The sequence below is a fragment of the Thalassophryne amazonica genome, chromosome 22, assembly GCF_902500255.1.
Source record: "Thalassophryne amazonica chromosome 22, fThaAma1.1, whole genome shotgun sequence".
Lineage (NCBI taxonomy): Eukaryota > Metazoa > Chordata > Actinopteri > Batrachoidiformes > Batrachoididae > Thalassophryne > Thalassophryne amazonica.
This window is the reverse complement of record NC_047124.1, coordinates 9,816,419-9,841,717: the sequence shown is the minus strand read 5'-3', so window position 1 is coordinate 9,841,717 and position 25,299 is coordinate 9,816,419. Positions and strand designations below refer to the sequence as shown.

Sequence of the window (25,299 nt, the reverse complement as noted above, 5' to 3'; positions counted from 1 at the left end):
CTGAACATTTGATAGTGATTTTGTATATGTATGGTGCTTTTTTTTTTATATTGTACTGTTTTTATTATGTCTGATTTTAGACTTTTAATTGGGTCTTATTCTTACTGTTAATATTGTTATTGTGTACCTTGTCTTTTGTGTGCTCCTGCTGCAACACTAATTTCCCTTCACGGGACATTAAAGAAATTCTGATTTGGATTCTGATTAAATAATCATCAGCAGAAAGGTGACTAGAATGAAAATTGTTATGACTGCAGATGATAATAACTGAAGTAAATCTGATGGTGACACCAGGTGAGAGATTAGATCACGAGTCATTGTTACATATTCCCTCATAAAAAAAGGTTTAAGAAGATTTCTCTTGACCACACATTTTTATGGGATAATAATAATAATAATAATAATAATAATAATAAAAGTAAGCCACTTCGGCTGCTCCCTTGTTTTCACTCAGGGTCGCCACAGCAGATCCAAGGTGGATATGTATGTTGAGTTGGCACAAATTTGCCCTTCTTGACGCAACTCCACATTACATGGAGAAATGTGGCAGGGGTGGGTTTTGAACCAGGAACCTTTACACACTGAAACCAAGCGCACTAACCACTTGGCCACCACCCCAGCAATAATAATAATAAATAAACAAACAAAAGCCATGAACTTTACATGTTTCTCCCCAATGAGGCAGATATGTGAGAAAGATGAATTCATTACATGAACACTCTACTCATTACCAACACTTGGCACAAATCAGAACATAATCATCCTTTCAATCATACAGCTAAAGCAGCTGAGTAGCTCTATACAGCAGGTACAAGATCCCTCATCAATGCAATGTTTTACAGACTGAACATGTCCAAAAAAATAACCCACATCAGAACTGTGGCATTCTTAAACAAGAAGTGCTCCGAGCGCACATACCATACCTCTGCCAACACTTCACACACACCTCTGTAACTGCTAGAGGTAAATGTTGGCAGGATTACACAACAACTACAAAGGTGATTTTTTAGAAACTTGATAAAACGGTGGAGGATGGGCCAAGATAGAAACCGTTAACGTTTGAGATAGGGGTATTTTACAACATTTATGTGACTTTCTCAAGACATAACGTAGACATGACCTGGGCCTTATCTCTTGTGAAATTCACAAAAATGTTTGAAAATGCCCAATCTCACAAAAAAAGGGATTAAATGTTAATGATTTCTTCTCAGGCCCAAACCTTTCAAACATATTAGCTTGGTAGTATTTGTGTGACAGACAAACAGGACTGAAAACATTACCCCTTGGTGGAGGTAATGAACTGAAGGCGTCTTACTTGGGTAGTCTTTTCCGTCAGGGAAATAGTACTCTGTGAACTCGATGTGGATAGCTGGCATCTCAGGGGGAAGGTACAATGACTTCTTATTGCAGGAGATCATGGTCTTGGGGCTGGAGCGACGGTGGTCTGCAGTTGACACCTGCAACGAGCACAAAAATGCCACTGAGAATCTACAAGTGCAGTTTAACTGATCTGCTTGAAAGTGTGAAGAGACTGAGCCTGACCTGGTAGATGCTTAAGTCAGCCATCCTGAGAACGACAGAGCTCGACATGAGCTGTGTCTTGGGGGTCTGAGGGGGCGGGCTGAAGGAAGCACTGGAAGAAGTATTTATCTTTCCTACAGGATGGAAGAACAGAGACGGCAAAAAGAATGAGACCGTGATGACAGAGGGGGCAACACTACAACCACACTGGGCCATGTCAAAGGTGTGCATCACCGCACTGAGATGTGCGCACACACACCGTGGTACCTGGCTCCAGACACCAGCAGCACTGGGCTGAAGGCTGCGTTTGTGGGCCCCACTCTAGGAGTCCTCCATCTGCCTCCCTAAGCCCTACTCCTCCTGAACTCTCCTGACTTCCTAGAAGCCAATACACATCGTCCCTAAGGGACACTGGAGGACAGAAAACCCATATGGTTGAAGTGAATGGTGTTTTGCGAGTGTGTTTCAGGAGGTGTGGCATCGTTACACCCAACTATGGCTGACGCCAGTGTGTTTACCGTGTTGTGGAGACCCGTGTGTCGAACCCTGCTGGTCTCGAACTGTGTTCTTTAACATCTCCACGTTAGACTTGAACTCATCGAGCAGGCTATGTGCCCAGCCCTCTCTGGTCTTTGTGGCCTCGCTGTAGTGCATCCAGTGGGCACAACTGTCACCTGAGGAAGGACCCACGGCAAAAAAAAAAAAAAAAACAGAAATTTGACACGAATTACAAAAACTTTAACAAACCTACTAAGGAAGGAGCTTCTAAATGTGGACTCTCAGTGACATTTACCTGCTCTGTGGAAAGGGTAGTAGTCAAGGGTGATGAAGCTGAACGAAAGCTGCATGGCTCCACCTGTTATCCTCTTATTGATTGCTGGAGAGTGGAGGAGAAAAGAAAACTCAAATCAAAAAGAGCTTTTACTCAGTTTATTCATCTTTGTTTACCATTTGAAGTAGTGCCGTCGCAGCCTGGGTGGCCACTACACCTAAACTTTAGACATGAAAGAACCTGACAAACAAGCTCATGAAACGTCAAAACCACACATGACGAGAGAGAGAGAGAGAGAGAGAGAGAGAGAGAGAGAACGAGAAGGAAGAAGCGTCTGCTTTGGCTACATTCAGCTGTGATTTTTTTTTGGTTTTGTTTTTAATTTGTATTTTTCAAACCATCCCACTGTTTACAGATTTGGGGCTGTACATCAAAGAAAAGCAAGCATGTGATGAACAAAGTCTATTCTTTAATGTGCCTATGTGTTTTTGCATTTATGCTACCTTTGTCCTTTGCGTGGATGTCATCACAGATGTGGAGGTCGAGGTGGGTGATCTGGAGGTGGTGGGATGTCTCGCATACATCATAGGCGCTGAACAGCTTGGCCATTGTTGCACTCTGGTCAGTGGCTGTGGACGCCTGCTGGGTGCGAACCTGCTGGGTTGAAGGCAGTGTCGTGGATGTCTAGCAGAGAGGAAATTTTTTTTTTTAATTAAATAAATAAAACAGCCATAACCACAAAATAAAAAATCATGGGTGATATGACTGCTGCCTGAATTTTAGAGCTTTGCTTTGGTGTTCTTTGTGACTTGTTTTTTCCTCTATTATACTATTGGCCCTCTACAGCCAGTCAAAAAAAGGAACACTGATGAAAAAAAAAAAATCATAAAACAAGCAGTACTCAAACCTACCAGGAGATGGCACTTCAGACACAAATATAGAAATCACTGAAAATGCCTGTTGCAACAAGAATGGGTGCTAATTTGTTATCGTTACATTAAAAATACATTCAGAGGGAGGATTTTGTCACAAATGGAGAGAAGCCAGAGGAATGATACAGTGAGAGGGAGGCAAGGTTCCAATGCACACAAAGACATTACCAGACCATTTCATGGCTCATGCACACAGCACAAAGACAGGCAGGAGGAGAGACAGAAACACGTGCCCCTTGATGCACTTATTCAAATTATACAAGCCAGCTGAGGAATCATTAAAGAAGGCCTAAAATCTAAAGTGCTTGAAAGGGAATCATTAAATCTGTGCGTCATATGACTTGTGCACCTGGTCTTCGGTTGCCATGCTTTTCCGTTGCTGTGCAGACTTCTCCATGGCCTCGCTGAGAGACTTGGCATACTGCACCATGGCTTTCAGCTGGGAGTCCGTCAGCACCCACAGCAGGTCATCCAGGATCAGAATCAGTTTTGAGGCCACCACGTTACAGTCCTTAATCTGTCTCAGGTACAACCACAGGTATGAACATGCATTATGCAGGTGGAAGTAGGCAGAAAACTTTTGTTTTTTTTAAATACAGTGAGGAAAATAAGCATTTAAACACCCTGCAATTTTGCAAGTTCTCCCACTTAGAAATCATGGAGGGGTCTGAAATTTTCATCTTAGGTGCATGTCCACTGTGAGAGACATAATCTAAAAAATATATATATACAGTATACGAGGTCTATTAGAAAAGTATCCGACCTTATTATTTTTTCAAAAACCATATGGATTTGAATCACGTGTGATTGCGTCAGACAAGCTTGAACCCTCGGCGCATGCGTGAGTTTTTCCACGCCTGTCGGTTGCGTCATTCGCCTGTGAGCAGGCTTTGAGTGAGGAGTGGTGCAGCCCCCTCGTCGTTGTTTCATTGCCAGGAAATGGCGGAATGATTTGGGCTTTTTTTTCCATCAAAATGTTTTCAGAAACTGTTAGAGACTGGCAGCTGGAAACCATTAGAAAAATTTATCTGGCTTTCAGTGAAAATGTTACGGGCTTGGTAGAGAATAAGGAGTGTTACTGTCGCTTTAAGGACGGCCCCCAGCGGCTGTGGGGCACGCCGCGCTCCGAACCCGCCATCGACAGGCTGAACGACCATTTCATTTCTAAACAGATGGCTGTCTGGATCCGTGACCATCATGTGCCATTTCTCTGGTTATCACAAGAGCTGGACATCAACCATTTTTCCTGGCAGATTTCACTTTTAACAAGAGATTTTGTCATGGAAAGCCGAGCGGAGGCTTCGCGCGTCACGATGGATTCGCTACTGGAGCGAGACAAAACCACCTCCATTTTGGTCTCACAGGACGGCTTTGAGATGGCGTTCAGACAGCTGTCAGTGGTTTTTCCATCGAGTGATTATCCGAGAAATTGTAGATGTGCCTGGACATGCCAGAACATGTCCTGTGAGGCTTCATCACGGCGTTGCTTTGCGCCATGCGGCACCGCCGCGACACGCGGAATTCCTCCACATGTCTGTCTCAATGTGCCGAAAAAGTGCTGATGTCCACGTCTTTTCACAATTCCTGTGCTAGCCAGACGATGTCCCGGATAAAACACAGCGTCTAGTTTGGAAATGAATGGCACATTCCACTGTTACAGGAGTTTTTGTCATGGAAAGAGGAGCGGAGGCTTCGCGCGTCGCGGCAGTGGATATACTTTTCTAATAGACCTCGTATATCCGGAAATCACAATGTATGATTTTTTAATAATTAATTTGTATGTTACTGCTGCAAATAAGTATTTGAACACCTGTGAAAATCAATGTTAATATTTGGTACAGTAGCCTTTGTTTGCAATTACAGAGGTTAAACGTTTCCTGTAGTTTTTCACCAGGTTTGCACACACTGCAGCAGGGATTTTGGTCCACTCCCCCATACAGATCTTCTCCAAATCTTTCAGGTTTGGAGTTTCAGCTCCCTCCAAAGATTTTCTATTGAGTTCAGGTTTGGAGACTGGCCAGGCCACTCCAGGACCTTGAAATGCTTCTTATGGAGCCCCCCCTTAGTTGCCCTGGCTGTGTGTTTGGGGTCATTGTCATGCTGGAAGACCCAGCCATGACCCATCTTCAATGCTCTTACTGAGGGAAGGAGGTTGTTTGCCAAAATCTCACAATACATGACCCCATCCATCCTGCCTTCAATACGGTGCAGTCGTCCTGTCCCCTTTGTAGAAGAGCACCCTCAGAGTATGATGTTTCCATCCCCATGCTTCACGGTTGGGATGGTTTTCTTGGGGTTGTTCTCATCCTCTAAACATGGTAAGTGGAGTTGATTCCAAAAAGCTTTATTCTGGTCTCATCTGACCACATGACCTTCTCCCATGCCTCTTCTGGATCATCCAGAATGTCTCTGGTGAACTTCAAATGGGCCTGGACATGTGCTGGCTTGAGCAGGGGGACCTTGCTGCCCTGCAGGATTTTAAACCATGACAGCATCATGTGTTACTAATGTAATCTTTGTGACTGTGGTCCCAGCTCTCTTCAGGTCATTGACCAGGTCCCTCCTGTGTAGTTCTGAGCTTTCTCAGAATAATTATTTGCAGCAGTAACATACAAATAAATTATAAAAAAAAAAAAAAAAATCATAAATTGTGATTTCTGGATTGTTTTTTTAGATTATGTCTCTCACAGTGGACATGCACCTAAGATGAAAATTTCAGACCCCTCCATGATTTCTAAGTGGGAGAACTTGCAAAATCGCAGGGTGTTCAAGTACTTATTTTCCTCACTGTAAATCTATTCAGATGAGGTCTCCATATCTGCCACCACTTCTCAATATAGTATTATCAATTGGCTGGAGAGTCTGTGCCAGTCAGTGATTTGCACATTTGAATAGGCTAAATTTAAATCCCATTTCCTGTTTTTGAGTGTCTGCTGGTGTGTGCTTCTAACCCGTCTTTTGAGAGTGACTCTGATCTTGGACTGGTTCGTGATGAGGCGGATGGGGGCGCTCAACATCTCATGCTCGGCACTCTGGATGGCGTCAGCCTCGATACGGATCATCTGCCAGCTGATCTCCTTAAACGTCAAGATCTGGATCACATGGGAAAAATAGTGGAAAAGAAATCAATAAAACATGCAATAAAAAGTCAGTGTGCAAAGAAACGTACAGCGTGATAACCAAAAGGGCTGAATGTGCTGTAATGCAGTCAGTGTGTCCCACACAGAGCAGGAGTGCACACTGTATGATTTTGAAAATGACCTCTCCCCGCTGAGGGTCCTGGATGCGGGTGAAACGCAGGTCACTGACACTCCAGCTGGTGTTGACGCTGTACACCTGCAGCTGGGAGAGCTCAAAGGAGGCGTTGAAGGCTTTGGCACTAATCCTGATCACGATGGAACTGATGGAGAGGGACATGCCCTCCACCACCTTCTCAGCAAAGCCATATTCACTGGACAAGAGAGAGAGAAAGAGAAAAAAAAAAAAAAACGACATTGATGAAGAAATCAAAAAAGCAGTACCGTACAAAACAAATGTTCCAAAGGTCATATTTATGATTCAATCTCAGCAATTTTACTCCAGTTCTCACCTTTGGCCTGATGCTGTTGCTATGGGAGACGGGCCATTGGGGGGACGGGGCTCATCACAGGTGCTCATCTCCATCACCACTTTATCCAGAGTCTGAAAATTTGATCAACTTATAAAAACAGGCTATTGACTGGGATTTAGGATCTACTCATAATGCCTCTGTGAATATACTTTTAAGTGATTTTTGTAGGCTGATACAAACCTTACTTGTCACCTTCACAATTCAATCCCACTATTGTGAAGATTTTTTTTCCAACATATGTTCAACTGCCCTTGACTTTTTGACCCCCTAAATCAATACGTTTCTAGGGGTGTATAATGTATAATGGGTGTATAATGCATGTACCAAATTTGGTGACAAGTAGGCCAATACAACTGAAGTTATCTTGCTCACAAGTGAAATGTCACATAACTGACTGAGCAACCCCCCGCACATAATGGGGTCTAGCCTACGGGCTGCGCTGTGGCAAAAACAATTCCTTGAGGGGTAAACTTCCAAAGGAGACCACGGACTGCTGTAGCTATAACCCCAAGGCAATCATGTCTCCTTAAAAATTTGAATTACAACTACAATTACAATTACAACAGTGTGTCTATTTGAACAAGACACGGTCATGTCACTCATGAATACCCCAGAGCGTTGCGTCAACCTTTGGTGCCAACAGTTATGCCCCAGCAGCGGTGCACCTTGAGGTTGAAGATAGGAGTCTACCTTAAAATCAGCTGTGTCTAATTCTACAACACTGTCACTGTCTTCTGCTTCTTCGTTCTGTGATGAACTACATCATTCACCATGTGACAGACGTTAAGCAGATTATCCCAGAGGACAGGCTGGTCTTTGCGCTTTCAGGTTATAAAAGAAAATCACTTCTAATTTTATGCTTTTACTTGTGGTAATTATATCCAAAGTAGGAGCATAAACTCCATATTAAAGGTCAGTGGACATCACATTTTACACAGATTCCAAGATAAAACTGTGATTTCAGGTTGTATAAGGAAATGTGACTTGAGAGTTGGGGGACTTCAATAAAAACAATTATGTAAGCAGGAGGGTAGTAAGGAAAACGTACCAAAGAGATGGGGTGGGTCTTCAGCTTTGTCCATGGGATCTGTAATTAAAAACAAAGAATGGCTCAACTTGTCAGCCTCACGGTATTCTCTCACACACACTACCAGTCAAACGTTTGGACACGCTCTCCAATGTAAAACCAACATTACGACCCTTTAACCTGCTAAAACCGTACATCACGTTATCAGTCAGTGAGAGAATTGAATCAATACATCAGGCAAGATGTCTCACAGATGTAAGAAGAAAAAAAAATAAATCCTGAACGTGCAGTTTGTCATATTACACAGAATTTCTGAAGAGATAATATGCTGATTTTAATTTGGATTTTGTTCAACATTTCCATAAAATGTAAATCCTCATATTTAAGGTTCATGCTGAACCCCAGTGGAGGTAATATCTATTTGCTAAACAGGGGTAAACATCTGGAGATGTTCCTTACAAAATAAGAGCTCATTTAATTAAACGAGGTGACTTTACCTTTTTTGTTTTATTTTTTATCTTGATTTTTAAGCTATACACACACACACACACACAATCTGTTCAAATTTAGGTGTGGCAGCCATAACAACAATATCTAAAAACCATGCACTTTATGTGATCTGGGCGCCTCATATCACAACGCACACGCAGCTGAATTAGAAAATAAAATTGGGCAACAAGAAATTCATAATAAATTTCGGAAACTCTTCAGTGTTGTAAATGCACATATCTATCCAAGTCAGCTCCATCTGGATTGGAAATAATGCCTAGTTTAATGAATTATCATGAGAAATTTGCAACTAGATGTTTAGAAGCCTTTTTAACTGTACGTTTGTCAAAGTGCAACAATGGAAATTAGATCATATTAAGTCTTGGTCTTCTGCAACAGGAACAAACAACCGAGGAGATCAGAATCTGAAAAGAAAGGAAGTAGGTGTCATGGTTCCCTTTTTAATACATTTAACAGAAGCACTCGTTCATACTGCAAGTCAGACCCAGGCAGTGCAGCAGGCTAGTTAACAGGTTTAAAAATCACCAGCTTCTTTGATTATTTGCTGGACAAAGAAATCCAAGATGCATGCAACAAGAAATCAACAGTGAGCTGCAACTCCAGTATCTTCAAATCTAACAAGTGCTGATCCAAATAAACAAGAGTTATGTATGTAACTACAGTTCTATGAATTCCGGATTAGTGTTTACATAAAATAAATCAGCACTCATCGATAAAGTTGATCATTTTATTAAATGAGGCAAACCCCGCCCCCCCAAAAAAGGATATTTCAGCTAATGAAAGCCAAGAGCCAAAACATGTCTGTTTTTTGTTTGTTGCCTTATTTAATAAAAATATCAACTTTATCATTGCAAGCTGATTATTTTTAAGAGGATATTCTGTAAATGTAACGGTGCATCATAATTACACACACCTTCAATGACACAGCAAACATTTAATAAAACTAGACGACATTAAACAAACCTAAAATTTAATTTCCTGAGCAATTAAGGACAATGACAGCAAACATGGATTGACATACTGTACAGAAACCACAAACAATCACTAAGACAGTAAAAGATAATGAACTACTGGGGGAGTTTATGGTAACCACTCAAATAGGTTTATAAAGATGAAGAACAGCTGAAAAGTGGACCTTTGTCTGACTCTGAATTACAGCTTTAAAGCCAACTGCACCGCTATGCTCACGATTTCCAGGGAGTGTCGGAAAGCTCTGACACATGGAACTGAAGTCGATGACTGTGTAGCCGACACAATACAGAGTGTATGACACTCTGAGGACAAAAATCTGTGTACCCAGTCATGTTGTGATGACAAGCTAAGATTTGGGTTTTGATGAAAGTCTGGTTGGATAAGGGCTTAAGCATACAGATGGTATTGGCTTTATTTACAGAAAATCTACCCGGCAACAGCACAGATTTTAAATCCACGTTTTCATTCACTCTTCCATTCGCCTGTTCCCACGTTGCGTTTGGGTGTATGAAAGCAAATCAGAGGAAATAAAGCATCAAGAAACCGAGAATGAGGACTCTTAAGATCAGTTGCAATCTTATTTGAACTCAAGGTACAAACCTGATAATAATTCAGTAAAAAAAAAAATAAATAAAAAATCATGTCGACCATAAGAAGACCCTATCATAAGAAGTGCCCTATTTGGCAAAACAAAACAGGACAGATTAATACCATTTTTTTTCCTGGTTGCATGATTATTGACATACAGGTCAATGTTTAGCCTAATTTAAAGATTACTGGCTTGTACAACTTTGTTTCAGGCTTCTTGTATGGTCAACCATATTTACTGTCATGGACTTAGCATCTTGTAGCACATGTCCATAAAATATTTAGTCAACCTGTTTAATTCCAAATTTAAGTAGTACCTTCCAAGGATCGATGCTAATATTTTTAAGCCAACAAGCCTATAAATTTGGTGTCCAAAGTAAATTTATTGTGGCTCAAGTATAAATTTATGCAATTCCCAAATAAATAAATAAATTACACAACTTCCTTTTTTTCCCCTTTAACTATGACCCTTCAATCAATGAGGTTACTAACATATAGAAAAATACATATTTAAATTATGTTAAAATTAATTTATTTTCTAAACTTAAAATTTTTCTTTTGTTTTGCATAGGATCCCTTTTGTGTTTTTTGGATCACGTTCTGTCACTGGGTTAGCAATTTGAATAGACCTGTGAACTCATAATTGAGTATGCCCGATAGTATCGGGAGCCACTAGTTAGCTGTCGTCATGTACGAGTTTGTATAATATTCAGAACTGCTTGCTTACAGTAACATTACCGTACTGTTTGTTGTTTTTGTTGCATTTTGAACTAAAATGTGTGAATAATTCAAGGTGTTTGTAGAACTGTCGTGTTGGGATGTCTGCATAAGTAACACTGCATTTGTGTAGGTTGAGCATGTTGTCCACAGCGGGGCTACCTACATGGGATAACAGGTGGCCACAGAGTAACTTTTAGTGGCTGTGGGTCATGGTTAATGTTGAACCTTGAAGGATCTTTACTTTCAAGCTGTGAAGCAACAAAGCTGTAGAACATATAATATCCACTGAATGTGTGTCCCTCACCCTGATAGTGGCTTTGTTACACTCCACACGGTTGATAGCCAGCCAGGTGGGCAGGTCCAGAAGGCTCTGAAGAACCTCTTCATCAAGCTCCAAGTTGGTTAACTGGCCCTCCCCCTTCAGCGTGCTCAGATTGATCTTGTCTGGCGACAGGTTCTTAGCAAACCTGCAACACATGCATGGAAATGTAACTTTGAATCTGTGGATATTTATGCCTTTGTAAACAAGCTGGATATTAGTGCAGCAGATAACTGAAACAATCCTTCACATGGTGATACAAGCACCAAATTCAGCACAAATACTCCTTAGACATTACTCTTTTGAAAAAACCGACTGGCCACTTGAATTTTCCATAGGTGGCCAGGTAGGGATCAATTGAAGAATTACACAAGGGTCAAAATTTAAAAATGCTCCTCCAATCATATTGAAAGCTATACCACATTATGTGTCTGATCACAAAGATTCCAAAAAGGTATAGTTTGGACTATCTATGGCTGAATGTTATGGAGTTATGGGGTAAAACCATTAAGAATGGTGACAAAGGTCAATTTCAGTTTGTACAGGAGTCAAAAGTTAAAGTTGCTCCAATTTTGGTAAAAAAAAAAAAAAAAAAAAAGGTGGTGCAAATTATTGGTTGAACTAATAGGATTAATAAATGGAATAGTTTTGACTGTGTTGAATGTTTGGTTTGTAAAGTAAATGTCAAATAATGTCAACATACATTGGATTCTATGGCATGTGACATATGTTACCCTGTAAGGTGACAACTGAGCATGACATATGGTGCAAACTATTCTGTTTTAAACCCCCATTAACTCAACGGCAATACCACAATACTGTTTTGCAACAAGGTTTTTGCAACTTGAGATGATGCCATAGGATCATATTGAGGACACCTATTTCTTTACCAGTACACCATCACATTTGTCCCTTTTTTTTTCTTTTCTAGTCACTTTTGAAATGGGTGAACTACAAAGAAAGCATTTAGTTGGAAATAACTTACAGACTTGTCAAAGAACAAACACAGAAAAGCCTTTCAGCATTACAGCACAGAGTATTTAAAGGATTGAAGAATAAAAGCAGCTGAGGTAACGTCCTTTGGTGTACCACAATATTATACGTTACCACTCAGGATAACCACCCGTTTGTGGGATCCACGCTGGCAAAATGTCAGTGAGCCTTAAAGATGCTGCAAGTTTTCATTAAAAGGATACAGTGTGTTCAAACGTCCACATATAACCTCGAATGAGCAACATGTAAAAATGCAGACTGCCCCCACAGCACGTCAGTGTTTGGAAACTAAGGGAACACAGCAGCAGACTGGTTTCCTTGAATGTAACTGAAGTGAAGGCCAAATCAGCCAAACAGCAACTGCCCCCGATCGCTAAATATGGCAGCTTTACATCTGAGCTAGCTATTTATCTATTTAGCTATTTATTTACAGGAGATGAGCTCTTTCACAAACCAAAAAAAAAAAAGTACAAATCTCTGTCACACAAACAGCATTAAATGAAAGCTCAGTGCTCCACAAACTGACCGACCTGCTTATCAAGCCAACCATTACACAAGACTGAAGCCAAACGTTTTGATGACCTACTAAATGTAACAGAGCAATATTAAAAATTCCTGAAAACCAAAACATACGGCATCTTATGCCATTTACTGATTAATCTGTCAATTATGACCTCAGTAAACAATAAAAATCAAACAGTGGTTTATGGATAGAGATGTGAAATGATTGATTGATTCAGTTGCGGACCACTACCAAAGTTTTCAGTTCATCAGAATATGCCTCAGATAATCAATTCCTCTTATCAATGCTAGAATGATATTCTGACACTTCTGCGTTGCAAAAACATATTCGTCATGATATCACATCTAGCATCATGACATCACAATCTTCATCTAGCAACAAGGGAAACAGCTACACTGAGTTGAAAACCTGCATAGTCCTTAAAATTTTCACACAGGAAATTGATCAGTAATCAATAAGGAACTTAAACTGATAAGGGGAGGTGATGGTCCTATACTTAAAAGCGGTGGGCTTATGACCAGAGGATCCTCGGTTTCACTCAGGACCCTTGGGCAACATCCTTAATCCCCAAGTTGCTAATAGGGTATAGTGAGCACAAGTATGTGTGTGAATGTGAGGCATCACTGTAAAGCACTTTGACAATGGAAGCACTGCATAATTGCAGTCCATTTACATTTATATAAGCAAAATTTATAATAAATCAATTCTCATCCTATTTACAGACTGTGTTGAAATTATGTTGAGTGATTGTTCTTCAGTCAAGAGTTGAGCAAATTTCAGTGTTGATCCAAAACTGCATTTCCTTTTAGCTTTTGCATTACACTGCCACTGTAGCGCCGCTATACTGTGGAGTCATCTTGTGTGTTCAGGCAGTGTGTAAAAACAGCCTTGTATAGACATATCGTGTGAATGTTCATGGCAGCAGTAAAATAATATCCTGTAACACAAACGGCAGCTTCAGTACACATTAGGATCCAATATCTGACAGGCTTTGAAAAAATTACGAGCTTCGGGGTGAAGTCTGTTATCTCCTCTCTGTACATCCTATGTAAATCCGAGCCATCACTTCTGAATGAAAGCTCAGAAGCTTCGTTATCGGACATAGAGTTTGTTTCACTGTCTGTCGGCCATCAGGATGTTTCCAGAAATGTACCTGCTGACTTGCGGAGCGCGAGGAATAATTAGCAATAAAACACATCAGCAACCACTAATTATTACCGCATGTGCGCAGAAAGAATTACAATCATGAATACTAAGATGTTGTGTTGCTAACTGGGACTTTAAATAATGTGCGACGTGTCCTTATTTTTGGATCTAAGGGATCATTTTGGGGGTTATTTTTCAATTCTTGCAAGAAGGAAGGCATAAGTAAATTTAAATCTGTGTAAATTGGTTTCAGTATTAAATTTAGTTATTTCTTATATTGAAGTTCGTCATTAGCACTTACTTCCATTTGGTGGGGGTGGGCAATATGTTTTTTTTTTGGACAATACAGAGGGGTGTCAAAATCTGAATAACAAGAACGAGGTGAGAATTTCACACTTTGAAGTGAATGCCCCCAGCCTGATAATATTGTGAGTTGGGAATTCAAACTTTTCTGATAGAAAATTATGCAGGGGAAGTGTGTAAAAAAAAAAAGTCTGGAATCTCCCACATTTTCAACTGCTTTGCTGTACATTCTTTTTCTTTTAAATAAGTTTATTGCACATTCATAACATGCACAGTGTGTCAATGAAATACAAACAGTTTAGATTAATTTCACTAATCAAAAATTCAGCAGAGTCAGACCAGAAACAGTACTAAAAGATTTTATTTCTGTCTTAGAACTTCAGGGTACAAGGTTGGATCGGACCCCCGAGTGGAAGCGTTGCGCGTCGCTTCAGTGATAGTTGCCAACAGCACCGTTATACTAAAAGTTTCTGGGGAGAACCCTGCAAACCTTATGGCAACTTTCCCAAATATCTTTTTCTGACTAACAGCTAAAAACTTGAGCATTTTCAGCTTATGTTATAAATATTACATCCAGTTTGAAAGAGGATACCCCAAATTAATACCAAAATTTGCTTTCACTCCCAACTTGGTACAGCCATGTCCTCCAAACCTTTATTCTATTTTGTCCAATAACACCTCCTGATTCACGTCTCTAAATTTTCCTGCCGCTTTCCATTCAACACTTCTCCGGGTGCAGCTTGATTCTTCTTTTATTCAACATCCATGTAAATTATTCAGAGGGAGCAGTAGAAACAAGAGGAGACTTGGTGTAGTGGAACAAGGCACAAAACAAAAACAAACAAACAAAAAATCACCCCAAAACAATAAACAATAGATGAACGTGTGCTCACATGGGCATACAGGGACTCAGAGCCAGAAACACAGAGCAGAGATGGACGTTGACGCTGGTGTGTGTCTGGCTCGTGAGCAGTGAAATATTCATTTCAGATACTGATCAAGTATCAACCAGCTAGCTGAACATGTCATCCCTCCCTCTTCACCTCTCTCCACATTAGCTGTGTGTTCTCCATCTCTTCCAACTTCATCAATAAATCAATAGTGTAATCACACAATCCCCTGACAAATTGATGAAGCTTAATCAGTGACACCTGCCTTATACACACGTTTTTCTACTCAAACATAGTGAGAGCAACAGCAAAAAAGGATGAATATATTTAGCTCGCTCACATTGTCGACTCCTTTCATCCCTACTTCAGTAATTACTGCTGTAAGACTGAGCTCAAAGGCCAAATCCAGGCGGTACAGAGACCAGGTCCAAGAACTGACTCCACGAGTCTACTTGTATGTCAATACACACACAAGCCCCATTTGCTTTTACAACTACATAAGATTTGTAGTCATGGAATGAAAACTTGTCCTTACTTTGTGAAACCTGTCTGGGAGGATGTCGGTGATCAACTTGGACATTCCGTCATTGCTCCGTGTTCTTGTTTTAACTATGGCGGGATTTTCAAGATGTTCAAAAAATCCTTTTATCGGTTGCAAACTGACACAGTTGGGTAAATTCCTTGCTTTCTGTGGAGCATCAAATGCTATCATACATGCTGTGACATCACCTGTGGCAGGTTTTTCCAGCAGTGCTGTGTTGTGCTAAAGTTGTACAACTGTGTGTTATGGTTGTTCTTGCACATGCACAGTTAGATCACATTTGTGGGCAACTGTAATGTTCACAAGTAGTTTGGACATGGTTATAAACTGTATAACTGCATATCTCTGAAAATGGCACTTAGTTGCAAAATGTTTTCCTCCTTACCCCTCAAACAAGGTCAGTCACATTTTTGACTGTTCCCATTTTTGTTTTTTGTTTTAGATCTAGTCAAGATCCCATGTTGATTTGGCACAAGTTCACCATGGATGCCCTTGGAGCTATGAACTTGTGCCATCATGCTGCCCAATCAAAATTCAATGGAATATTTGTAAGTTAATTCTTACCAAACAACAAAAGGCACCATTGTTGCAATATGGTATTAATTAGGAATATATATCAAAAATGGGCCATGAAGTGCTGATTGGTTTTCACTGCAACCCACCACCTCAGCAGTAGATTTCACTGATGACATCACCTAAGGTGAGTTGTTGGAACACAACACATACCTGCATACTGTTGAATTTTAACTGCCCATACAGTGACTCTCATCCTTAGAATTAATGGCAAAAAAGGTTAATTACCTCCGCCAAGGAGGTTATGTTTTCACTGGCATTTGTCGGTCTGTTTGTCTGTTAACAGGATAAATCAAAACATTTTGAACGCATTTTAACCAAATTTGGTGGAATGATGGTACATATGTCTAGGATCAATCGATTAAAATTTGGTGATGATCCGGATTAAACTCTGGAATATAGCATAATTTATTAGACTGCTCTTTTGTGAATCCACATCCTTCGATATTGATATGTGGCATGGCGGAGGTATGCGCTCCACCGAGTGCCCTTCTAGTTTATTAATTTTGTCTTACTGTCTGCATGTAATTAGACCAAAGGTGACTTAAGACACATGTCGACGTTTGTCACTCTGATTGAAATATATGAGAGACTTCTTGATTTTTGACTGACTGCACAGTTAATTTGTGCACCCTGAGGACTTCAACACAAGATCATACAATAGTTTTATGAAAATCTGTGGCAGTAGAAACACAATGACAGAAACAAAGCAACAAATCAACCATGAAATAAAGAACCATGTTTCGTTCCTTCAAGACTTTGCCACATTCTTTCCTTCTCCTTTCATCTCATGGCAGGAGGCTCGGCTCAGCAGCAAAGAGAAAATGCCAGGTTTAAAGTTTTAAACAGGCCTCTAAAGCCTTTCCTACACCACTCAGCGTGACCACTGGATTGTAATTAATCTGCCGTGGAAACACTCAGCAAACTCTTTTCAATAAACCATTATTCCTTAGTGAATCTTATGGTATTAAAATCCATTACAGAACAATTATGAAGAAACAAATAAAGGTGGCTGCCTCAGAAAGTTATCAAAATTTCCACAATTTTTAAAAGTTAAACACAAAATTAGCTCACTCAAAGTAATCCTTCAATCGGTGAAGATTCCCAGATGTTTCGTGAAGTTTCAACCAAAGGCTGGTTCATGATGTGGTGGATACTACAACGCTAGACACTAGCGCATGTTCTCACCTAAGAGTTACTTTCAAGTTACGCAGTTACATTATCTGCTTTGTCTCAGTCAAATCAGTTTACTCCATAAGTTACAAATACTTTGTTGCTTTTATACCTAGCTACCTTAAGTAATTCTGATTCAGTTACTTTAAAATTCAAGTGGGCTCACTGCCCCTTGGATCTGCGTTAGCACCAAATTTGCCTTTAGCTTACATTTCCACAAAATTTCAATGAAATCAATTTACATCATCTTGAAATATTCTGCTGACTGACAGACGACAATGAAATTATAACTTCTGAAGTATTTGGGAATTTTTAAAGTATTGTGAAAATAGACCTGTATTATACAACACATGCAAACAAACATGTAGCCACTGACAAGGTTGGCATTTACCATAAAATACTGATGATTACTGGCGATAACTGTTAAAGCCTGAACAGCAAAATGGCAATATATTTAGCACGTTCAAATTTTCTCTTGGTAGCCTCAGTTTTTGTACTTCTTTGGCTGCTCACGTTTTTGCTCAGGTTGTACCACAGATGAAAAATATTTTTAAACGATGCCATCCAAATGCCATGAATTACCATTCAACCTCCATACTACAAAAAAAAAAAAACACATCCACAGCTCAACCCAAATGTATAGTTTAAACAAACATGCAGGAAACCGGCTAAAAAAAGATTCAAGTCTATATTTGCAGTGAGGGTCGAGAGCATGGAAACTATGAATTAAAGGTTAAAGTGAAAGAGAAAATGGTTCAAGACCCTTCTTATGTAGCAGTTAAGGATCCTGTCTAAATGTCACCATTTCCTCCACATTCACACACCACTAAGATCACATTCAGCACCAGTGAGAGCCCTTCAGACCAAGACGCCCACAGCTAGACAGTCATGACTCATGCTTTAATGATCCTCTACCAGTGAGAAAAGACACTAGGAATACTGGAATTCATCACTACATGCATCATCGGACAGCCACTGTGAGATGGAAAAAACAAAGTCAGCAGTCGGATGACAACAAACAATGGAACCACACTTCACTTTGCAATCAGCTCCAGTGACAAAGCTATTGTGCACAAACTGGATGGCACAGTCCGTAATGCTGCATTTACAATCTACTGTGCTCAGCCTCGTGAGTCACCATTAAAAAAGGTTCTGTAACCTGTGAAACTTTAGAGAAATCACTCCTATCTTCTGTATTAAAAGCCATATAAAAGACTCAGCGTGCCAGCGAGAGGATGAAAAATGCATATTGAATTTCGATATTGCACCATTAAAGGCCCCTTAAACCTGCAGAAAGAGCAAAAGTGAACAGACCTGAGCCTGAGTGGAGGCACGGGATGAACTCTCTAATGATGTCGTGACCGAATCCCCACAATGCAGCTCACATACCAGCTGACTAAAAAGCCCCATTTGCCAGGCAAAACTCCAAATCCATTATATACATATATACATACATACATATATATATATATATATATATACATATATACATACATACATATATATATATATATATATATATATATATACATACACATATATATATATATATATATATATATATATATATATATAAAGTGAGCCGTTCAAATTAATGTTCCTCAATGAAGGATCGGCAGAGTCCTCCAACTTTATAGAAATGACTACAGACCGATTGACTCCACAAGCATATAGTGCAAACATTTAATTCAAAATAAATAAAAACCCACACATTCTGCTAGCTGGCCCCTTTTTGTAAAGATATTGCACTTATTCCTGTCTACAGTCAAACATCATGATAGACGATGAAACTGGGAGTTGACATCTTGACGCCGGTCAGCCATCGGTGATGGATGATGGAACTGTCCAACTGCCAGACACCATTTGTGATGTTGGACAGAACCCATCTGACTTTGGGAGGAAAATGCACTCCTTTAATATGAATACCTTCTTGCAATTACCCCTTCCTACTTCACATGTCTGCTCTGCAGCAAAGATTGCCCTCTGACCAACTTATGCCAGCAAAACAAACTTTGAACACTTTGTTCTATGAAAAGGTACACTGCCACACTTCCATCCATTTGTTTCTGCCTGTCTCAGACTGCCTCTGGACCAGACTGTCGATGTCCGAACCAATGTTAATGCAGATAAATGCATCACTACCAACACACCCTAGAGACTAAGGGAATCAATTGTACTGTCAATGACAGTACAACTGATTCAACACTTCACTGACAACACTGACTGTTGAGGAAAACACACAAGTTGTGTCTGCCAAGAGATCAGACATACCACCTAACATTCACTCTCCAACCTTTAGAAATAACAGACTCCTCAACGAGGATTAATATGCACAACTATAAAGAAGTGGTGCAATCAACCATCAGCTTCACAGAGGCAGAGCAGACAGGTTTACTCCTACAACATACCCTGTAGATATGTTTACAACATACACTGTAGATATGTAAGCACAACACACTGTGTATGAGTAATCAAGCTACCAGCAAAACCAATTCCAAGCTGACAAAGAATAACAAAGCCACAATGAATCAGGCATCTAACCAGGAACACCCACTTGACTGTATCCAGCTGCAGTATAAGGCTATGTCAGCTTGGCGTTGCGACAGCAGTGGTGATGTTACAGTGACATCACTACAGTAAAAGTAGAAGGACTGCCCGGCGGTCAGCTTCCACTCATTGCCGGACCAATCGGGTCAGGAACTCTCCTGGTCATCTTCTGATGTTTTTTTATGTTACTGGTGGTGACAGCATGCATAATAATGTGCAGAAACACTTCAGTGCCTCGAGATCAACTGGCACAAATGAGTGGACTAGGACAATAAAGGACATGCCAACCCCCACCACACGCTCTGTGCTGGACATAATTCAAATTGCAGCATTGTATAAGGCGTGAAGGACAAAGCAATTCGAAATACGGTGACATTATCTATAACATTAGTTTTATTTATTCATTTATTTTATCAGTCCAGCTACACATACTGATTACCTTTCACCAAAGTCCAACTGATCTGTAGCAGCTAAGATTTGTCCACATTTGCGGTTAGAATACTGTCATTAAAACCTCATTGTTGGAAGACATGTTTCTAGCCATGTGTGCTCATTAGCAACTTAATGTGTGTAAGGAAAACAGATGAATTTCACATTGTCATGTTGGAAAAAGAAACAGGGAAGTGCTCCATTGAAAGTCACACAAAGGACAGTGGAAATGAATGAAATAATGTATATACAACAAAGAGTTGAATCGCACCCATGACAGCGCATATATATGTATAAAAAACATGTACAAGGCAAACTCCAGTCTCCAGCCCCAGTGTTTTCATCATTTGTCAAGCAAATCTGACAATTATTCTTTGGTTCTCACTGCTGTTATCTGGATGCAGAGATAATCATATATGCCAGTTATTCTTCCGGCACATGCACAGTTTGTGCAATACAAGCTTGAACTTTTATCACATGCATGCTAAATATATTACAAGAAGCATGACACAAGTAGTCATAGAACAGGTAGCTCAGTGGATAAGGAGCTGGGCTACTAATGTGTGGATCTGGGCTTGATTCCTGCTCGTGCTACCTGTCTGTGTCCTTGGCACTTAATCTGCATTGTCTCAGTCAACAAAGCTATAAATGGGTACCAGCCTTGGCTGGGGAAATAACCTATATAGGACTTATTTCTTCTTACCTGTAACCTAGATTGGTCAAAGAACTAAAACACACGAGTAAAATCAGACAGTGCACATATAGGGGAGGTGATGGTCTAGTGGTTAAGGCGTTGGGTTTGAGACCAGAAGATCCTCTGTTCAAATCCCAGCCTGACGGAAAATCACTAAGGCAAGGCCTTTAATCCCCTATTGCTCCCGGTGTGTAGTGAGTGCCATTATTTGTAAAGCGCTTTGAGCGTCTGATTTACATATAGCCCAGAAATGGTCTGCACATGTAGCTGAACAGGGACTTTCATGAGTCCAGACCAAGAGGCACTTTAGCTAAAATATGACAATAAGCCAGTTCACAGTTTTGAATGTGGATGTCAACAACCCAAGGTGAAGGCACACAAATAAAACCACATGACATGGCACATACGGAACGGAGTGGCTATACGCCCAACCGTTGGGTCAATAAAGTAAATATGCGAGCATATACGCCCAATCACAACCGACCAATGAGCGTGCTTGTAAGCTCACTTCCGGTTTCAACGCGGGAGGGGAAAAAAGGCTGATATTTTTTTGCCAGCTGCGGGAGGGTTCATAGCCCGCGGAGGGGCTGTGATCTAAAGTGGTTCTGTTTGGCTCATCACACCCAGGGAATTGTGTCAAGCTAACACCATCTTACAGCCAACCAGCAGCATATGGTTCAGAAACTGTTTCGTCATCGTTAACAGGCTTCCGTTCAAAATGCTTATGAAGTTTGCCTGTTTTGATCCATTGCGGTATTTTTGCAGTAATTAAAGACAGCACCGTTAAATGTGTCAAACATACGCCACAATAGAGCCTTAAAAAGTGGTGTAAAAAACATTGTTTAGATGCACAAAACGTGTCAACTACATGATCACGGTTGGGCGAATAAGATAAGACATTATATCTATCTGCCCAACGGTTGGGCGCGCAATGTTCAATGTATGACTTATCTGCCTAATGGTTGGGCGAATAAGGTAAGACATTATATTTATCTGCCCAACGGTTGGGCACGTAATGCTCAATGTATGACTTATCTGCCCAACAGTTGGGTGAATAAGGTAAGACATTATATTTATCTGCCCAACGGTTGGGTGCATAATGTTCAATGTATGACTTATCTGCCCAACGGTTGGGCGAATAAGGTAAGACAATATATTTATCTGCCCAACGGTTGGGCATATAGCCTTTGCCCATACGGAAAGGGCATGAAAAGGCATGTTTTATTAATTTCTTCTGTGTGATCTACAATAACAATTTGAATTTACACATTACATAACCTAGACTTTGAACAAGTAAAAATCAATGCTTTAAAACGCAAAGTACCATGCACACATGTTGTTGTGTGCTTTACCCTGACCCCAGTACACATCTACACTGCTGCTTAACTTATCTGCTGCCTTTCTCTGTTTACAACCATCGTTAACTATTTTATCAGTTCGGGCTACAGAGACAGTAGGACTACTATGTTTAATTATTTCCTTAACTTGAACATATTAACCACTTTACCAAAATTCTGGACAACGTGGTAAGCAAATTACTTTTATGATTGCAATTACAGATTGCGAAGTTAATAATTAGCTGCATACCTGGATGGGGACAAAGTTATTATGTGTGTGTGATTTAGTAATGGAACTGGTGACCTTGCGTTCAGATTTCCTAACCGTGTCAATCCACCACTATAATTTGCCTTTGAGGGAAAGTCTGAGATTGTAGTTTTAAACAATCTGACTCAATCATTAAACTGGTTCAACCTGTCAGCATGTCAAAATTAGCACTAGCTAGATGCTAGCACGTTAGCTGTAGCTGACAGACACCAACGATGCAGGGTCACCAAATGATCCACAACAGCGAACCTCAAGTTAATTTAAAATTATGAGGACAACGTTAGCAAGCTAGCAGCGGTTTGACAGCTAAACCCTCTTTATTGCCCTCTTCTCCCCATCTGTTAACGTTCACAGTCACTGAGGACTGACCTGGAAAGATGCTTCAGGATCTGCTTCTTGATGATCCCAGCCATGGTCGAATAAAACTTGATATCCGAGCCGCCGGTCGTTTCAGCCGTCTGGCTATCTAGCTAGCTAACTAGCCTTTACCACTCGAGGTGTAAACAGCTTAAATTCTCATCCCTGCGTCAGGCTTCATTTTCTTTAGGGGTATCTGCTCCGTTTTCTGGGAAACGGGGTAAAAGACGACATTTTAAATGTCAGACTGAGGCCCGAGAACAGACACAAAGCATCAGGAGTCAAGCCATATTTTAGGCAGATATGAGACAGCTTTAAAAAAAAACGGTCAAGATCTCCGCAATATCACACACAACACCTGGACAGCGCGTCTGGTGGCGTCACGGCGTCTGGGCGGGGCCACGTGCTACATTCATGTACCGCAAGTTTAGCACGGAATAATCTCTACAACTAATTATGGGAGAGAAAATCAAAATGCTGACCTTCTAATTAAACATTTCCAAAGTTTTTTTTCAAACCATGAAACTTGTTTTAAATTTATAATTTTTCTATTTTTTTATTTTCGTGTCTATAATTCTACAAAAATAATCATTTTTTTTCCATTGGCTCATTATTTCAACTTACTAAAAATGGACAGAAACAAAATTGTACGCCGAGAAAACTGTTTCAAAGTTTAAATTTAGACTTTATCAATCAGAATTATGAGCGGAAAAATTTTTTCGACTTTATTAAACAAAATCAAAATGCTGACCTTCTAATTAAACATTCGAACATTTTTTTCAAACCATGAAACTTGTTTTTAATCTATAATTTTTCAAATATTTTAATAAAAAAGATTTTTTATTTTCGTGTCTATATTTCTACAAAAACTTTTTTTTTTTTTCCATTGGCTCATTATTTCAACTTACTAAAAATAGACAGAAACAAAATTCTACAATGAGAAAACTGTTTCAAAGTTTAAATTTAGACTTTATCAATCAGAATTATGAGCGGAATTTTTTCGACTTTATTGAACAAAATTATTAGAAAATAAAACAAAACCTTGATTTTTAGAATTTAAACTTACAGGCAGATGCAACAGCATTTTGACTGTGAGGCAGTTTTGTAATTTTTGTACTTGGAGTGTAGACTTTCAGCTTTAATTAAAGGGTTTTAATAAAAATATCACATCAGTTATTTGGGAATTACAGTCATTTTTATATGTAGACGCTCCATTATCAGAGACGTAAGTAAGTGCGCAAAAAACTAAACATTTTATTGTGAAAATAAATCATTACTTTTAAAGACGATTGACTTTACACAGGTCAGGTTGAGGTTGAGCATTTAAATAATTACTGAAAAGTCTTGGACTTGCATTTAGTTTGTCCAATTACTTATGGCCTTTCAAAAATAGAGGGACAGATTATTAAAATGATTGTAACTGGTTAAACGAGCTGAAAAAGTTGATACAGTACGCACATTTTGTCGTGGTGTAAAGAGGCAAAATTACAAAGATTAAATTCATGTTCAATCTAATTTATAGATCTGAGTGTACGTGCAGCTTTTTCATTTTAATTTCATTTTAATTTATTTATTTATTTATTTTAATGTGGTCTTCGTTGACCTTTAGTTTCTCAGCAAAAGCGTACTTTTACTGACATCTAGTGTTAAAATCTAGATGGTACACAATGCATTTGCGTATTCACCCTATAATTTATATATATATATATATATATATATATATATATATATATATATTGCAAACAACATTTTTTGAGTCCTTCAGTCTAACTCTCAGAAAAGGAAATATTACTTCAAAGACATGCACAGATAATTATTTTATTTACTTACTCGTATATGGCACTTTTAGTATCTGGTTGTAATTCAAAAACGTAACTATCCATTATTAATTATTATGATATCATTATTATTGGCACAGATATGACACAGGATCATGACATCTTTAGCATAAAAGATAAAAAACAGTAATAATTACAATATAATAATTTTTGTGATTTTTAAGTGAAAGCCTTTATTTCTCATAATGAACATTGAGTCAAACAATTAAAAGTTGTATTTTTTGTTGGGGTTGTTTTTTTTGTTTGTTTGTTTTAGGGTTTTTTTTTTTTTTTTTTTTTTTGGCTTGTTTTTCGTAATGAAGGTTGATTTGTTTGATTCTGCGTAATATTTGTGCGTAGATGTTGTGACCGTAAGGTTTGTGACAGAACCATTCTGCTGCCACGTATGAAAGGCGGAGCAAACGAAGAAAGCCCCGCCCACTGCGCGCAAAACACTCAGTTCGAACAAAATAAAAGGCTTCGCATTAAATACACAATGCACTTTTTTGCCTTTTAATCTTATATATTTGCCCTTTACTGAGTGGCATGATATGACGTCTTCTAATTCCACGTGGATTAAAAGTTTGACGGAGATTATGATAAACTGACTGAAAAAATTTGCAAAAAGTTGCGCCTGGAAAAAAAAAACAGCGCATGCAAAAATTAAACTTAATAAAGATGTTAATGAAGCACTGTGACGATGTTTCCTGATGTTTAATGTCCCACACAGGGCTTTA

At 39.5% G+C, this 25,299-nt stretch overlaps 1 protein-coding gene across 6 annotated transcripts in view; it reads right to left on the bottom strand.

The window, feature by feature from the left end:
- Positions 1-23,173, bottom strand: part of uhrf1bp1l (UHRF1 binding protein 1-like) — a 42,006-nt gene extending 18,833 nt beyond the window's left edge. For 5 of the 6 annotated variants that reach the window (XR_004558667.1, XM_034163041.1, XM_034163042.1 and 2 more), the window contains exons 1-12: positions 22,758-23,171; positions 10,957-11,119; positions 7,884-7,922; positions 6,815-6,906; positions 6,487-6,676; positions 6,177-6,317; positions 3,575-3,742; positions 2,797-2,977; positions 2,315-2,398; positions 2,040-2,195; positions 1,543-1,655; positions 1,316-1,457 (exon numbers count right to left, since the gene is read on the bottom strand). Coding sequence is in view for 5 of the 6 variants with exons in the window: in XM_034163041.1 (XP_034018932.1) it covers positions 1,316-1,457; positions 1,543-1,655; positions 2,040-2,195; positions 2,315-2,398; positions 2,797-2,977; positions 3,575-3,742; positions 6,177-6,317; positions 6,487-6,676; positions 6,815-6,906; positions 7,884-7,922; positions 10,957-11,119; positions 22,758-22,801 (1,513 nt within the window). In the remaining variant the exon portion in view is untranslated. Of the gene's footprint in view, positions 1-1,315; positions 1,458-1,542; positions 1,656-1,788; positions 1,933-2,039; positions 2,196-2,314; positions 2,399-2,796; positions 2,978-3,574; positions 3,743-6,176; positions 6,318-6,486; positions 6,677-6,814; positions 6,907-7,883; positions 7,923-10,956; positions 11,120-22,757 lie in introns of all 6 variants that reach the window. The other variant, XM_034163045.1, reaches the window with a different exon arrangement.
- Between the last annotated feature and the right edge of the window lie 2,126 nt (positions 23,174-25,299).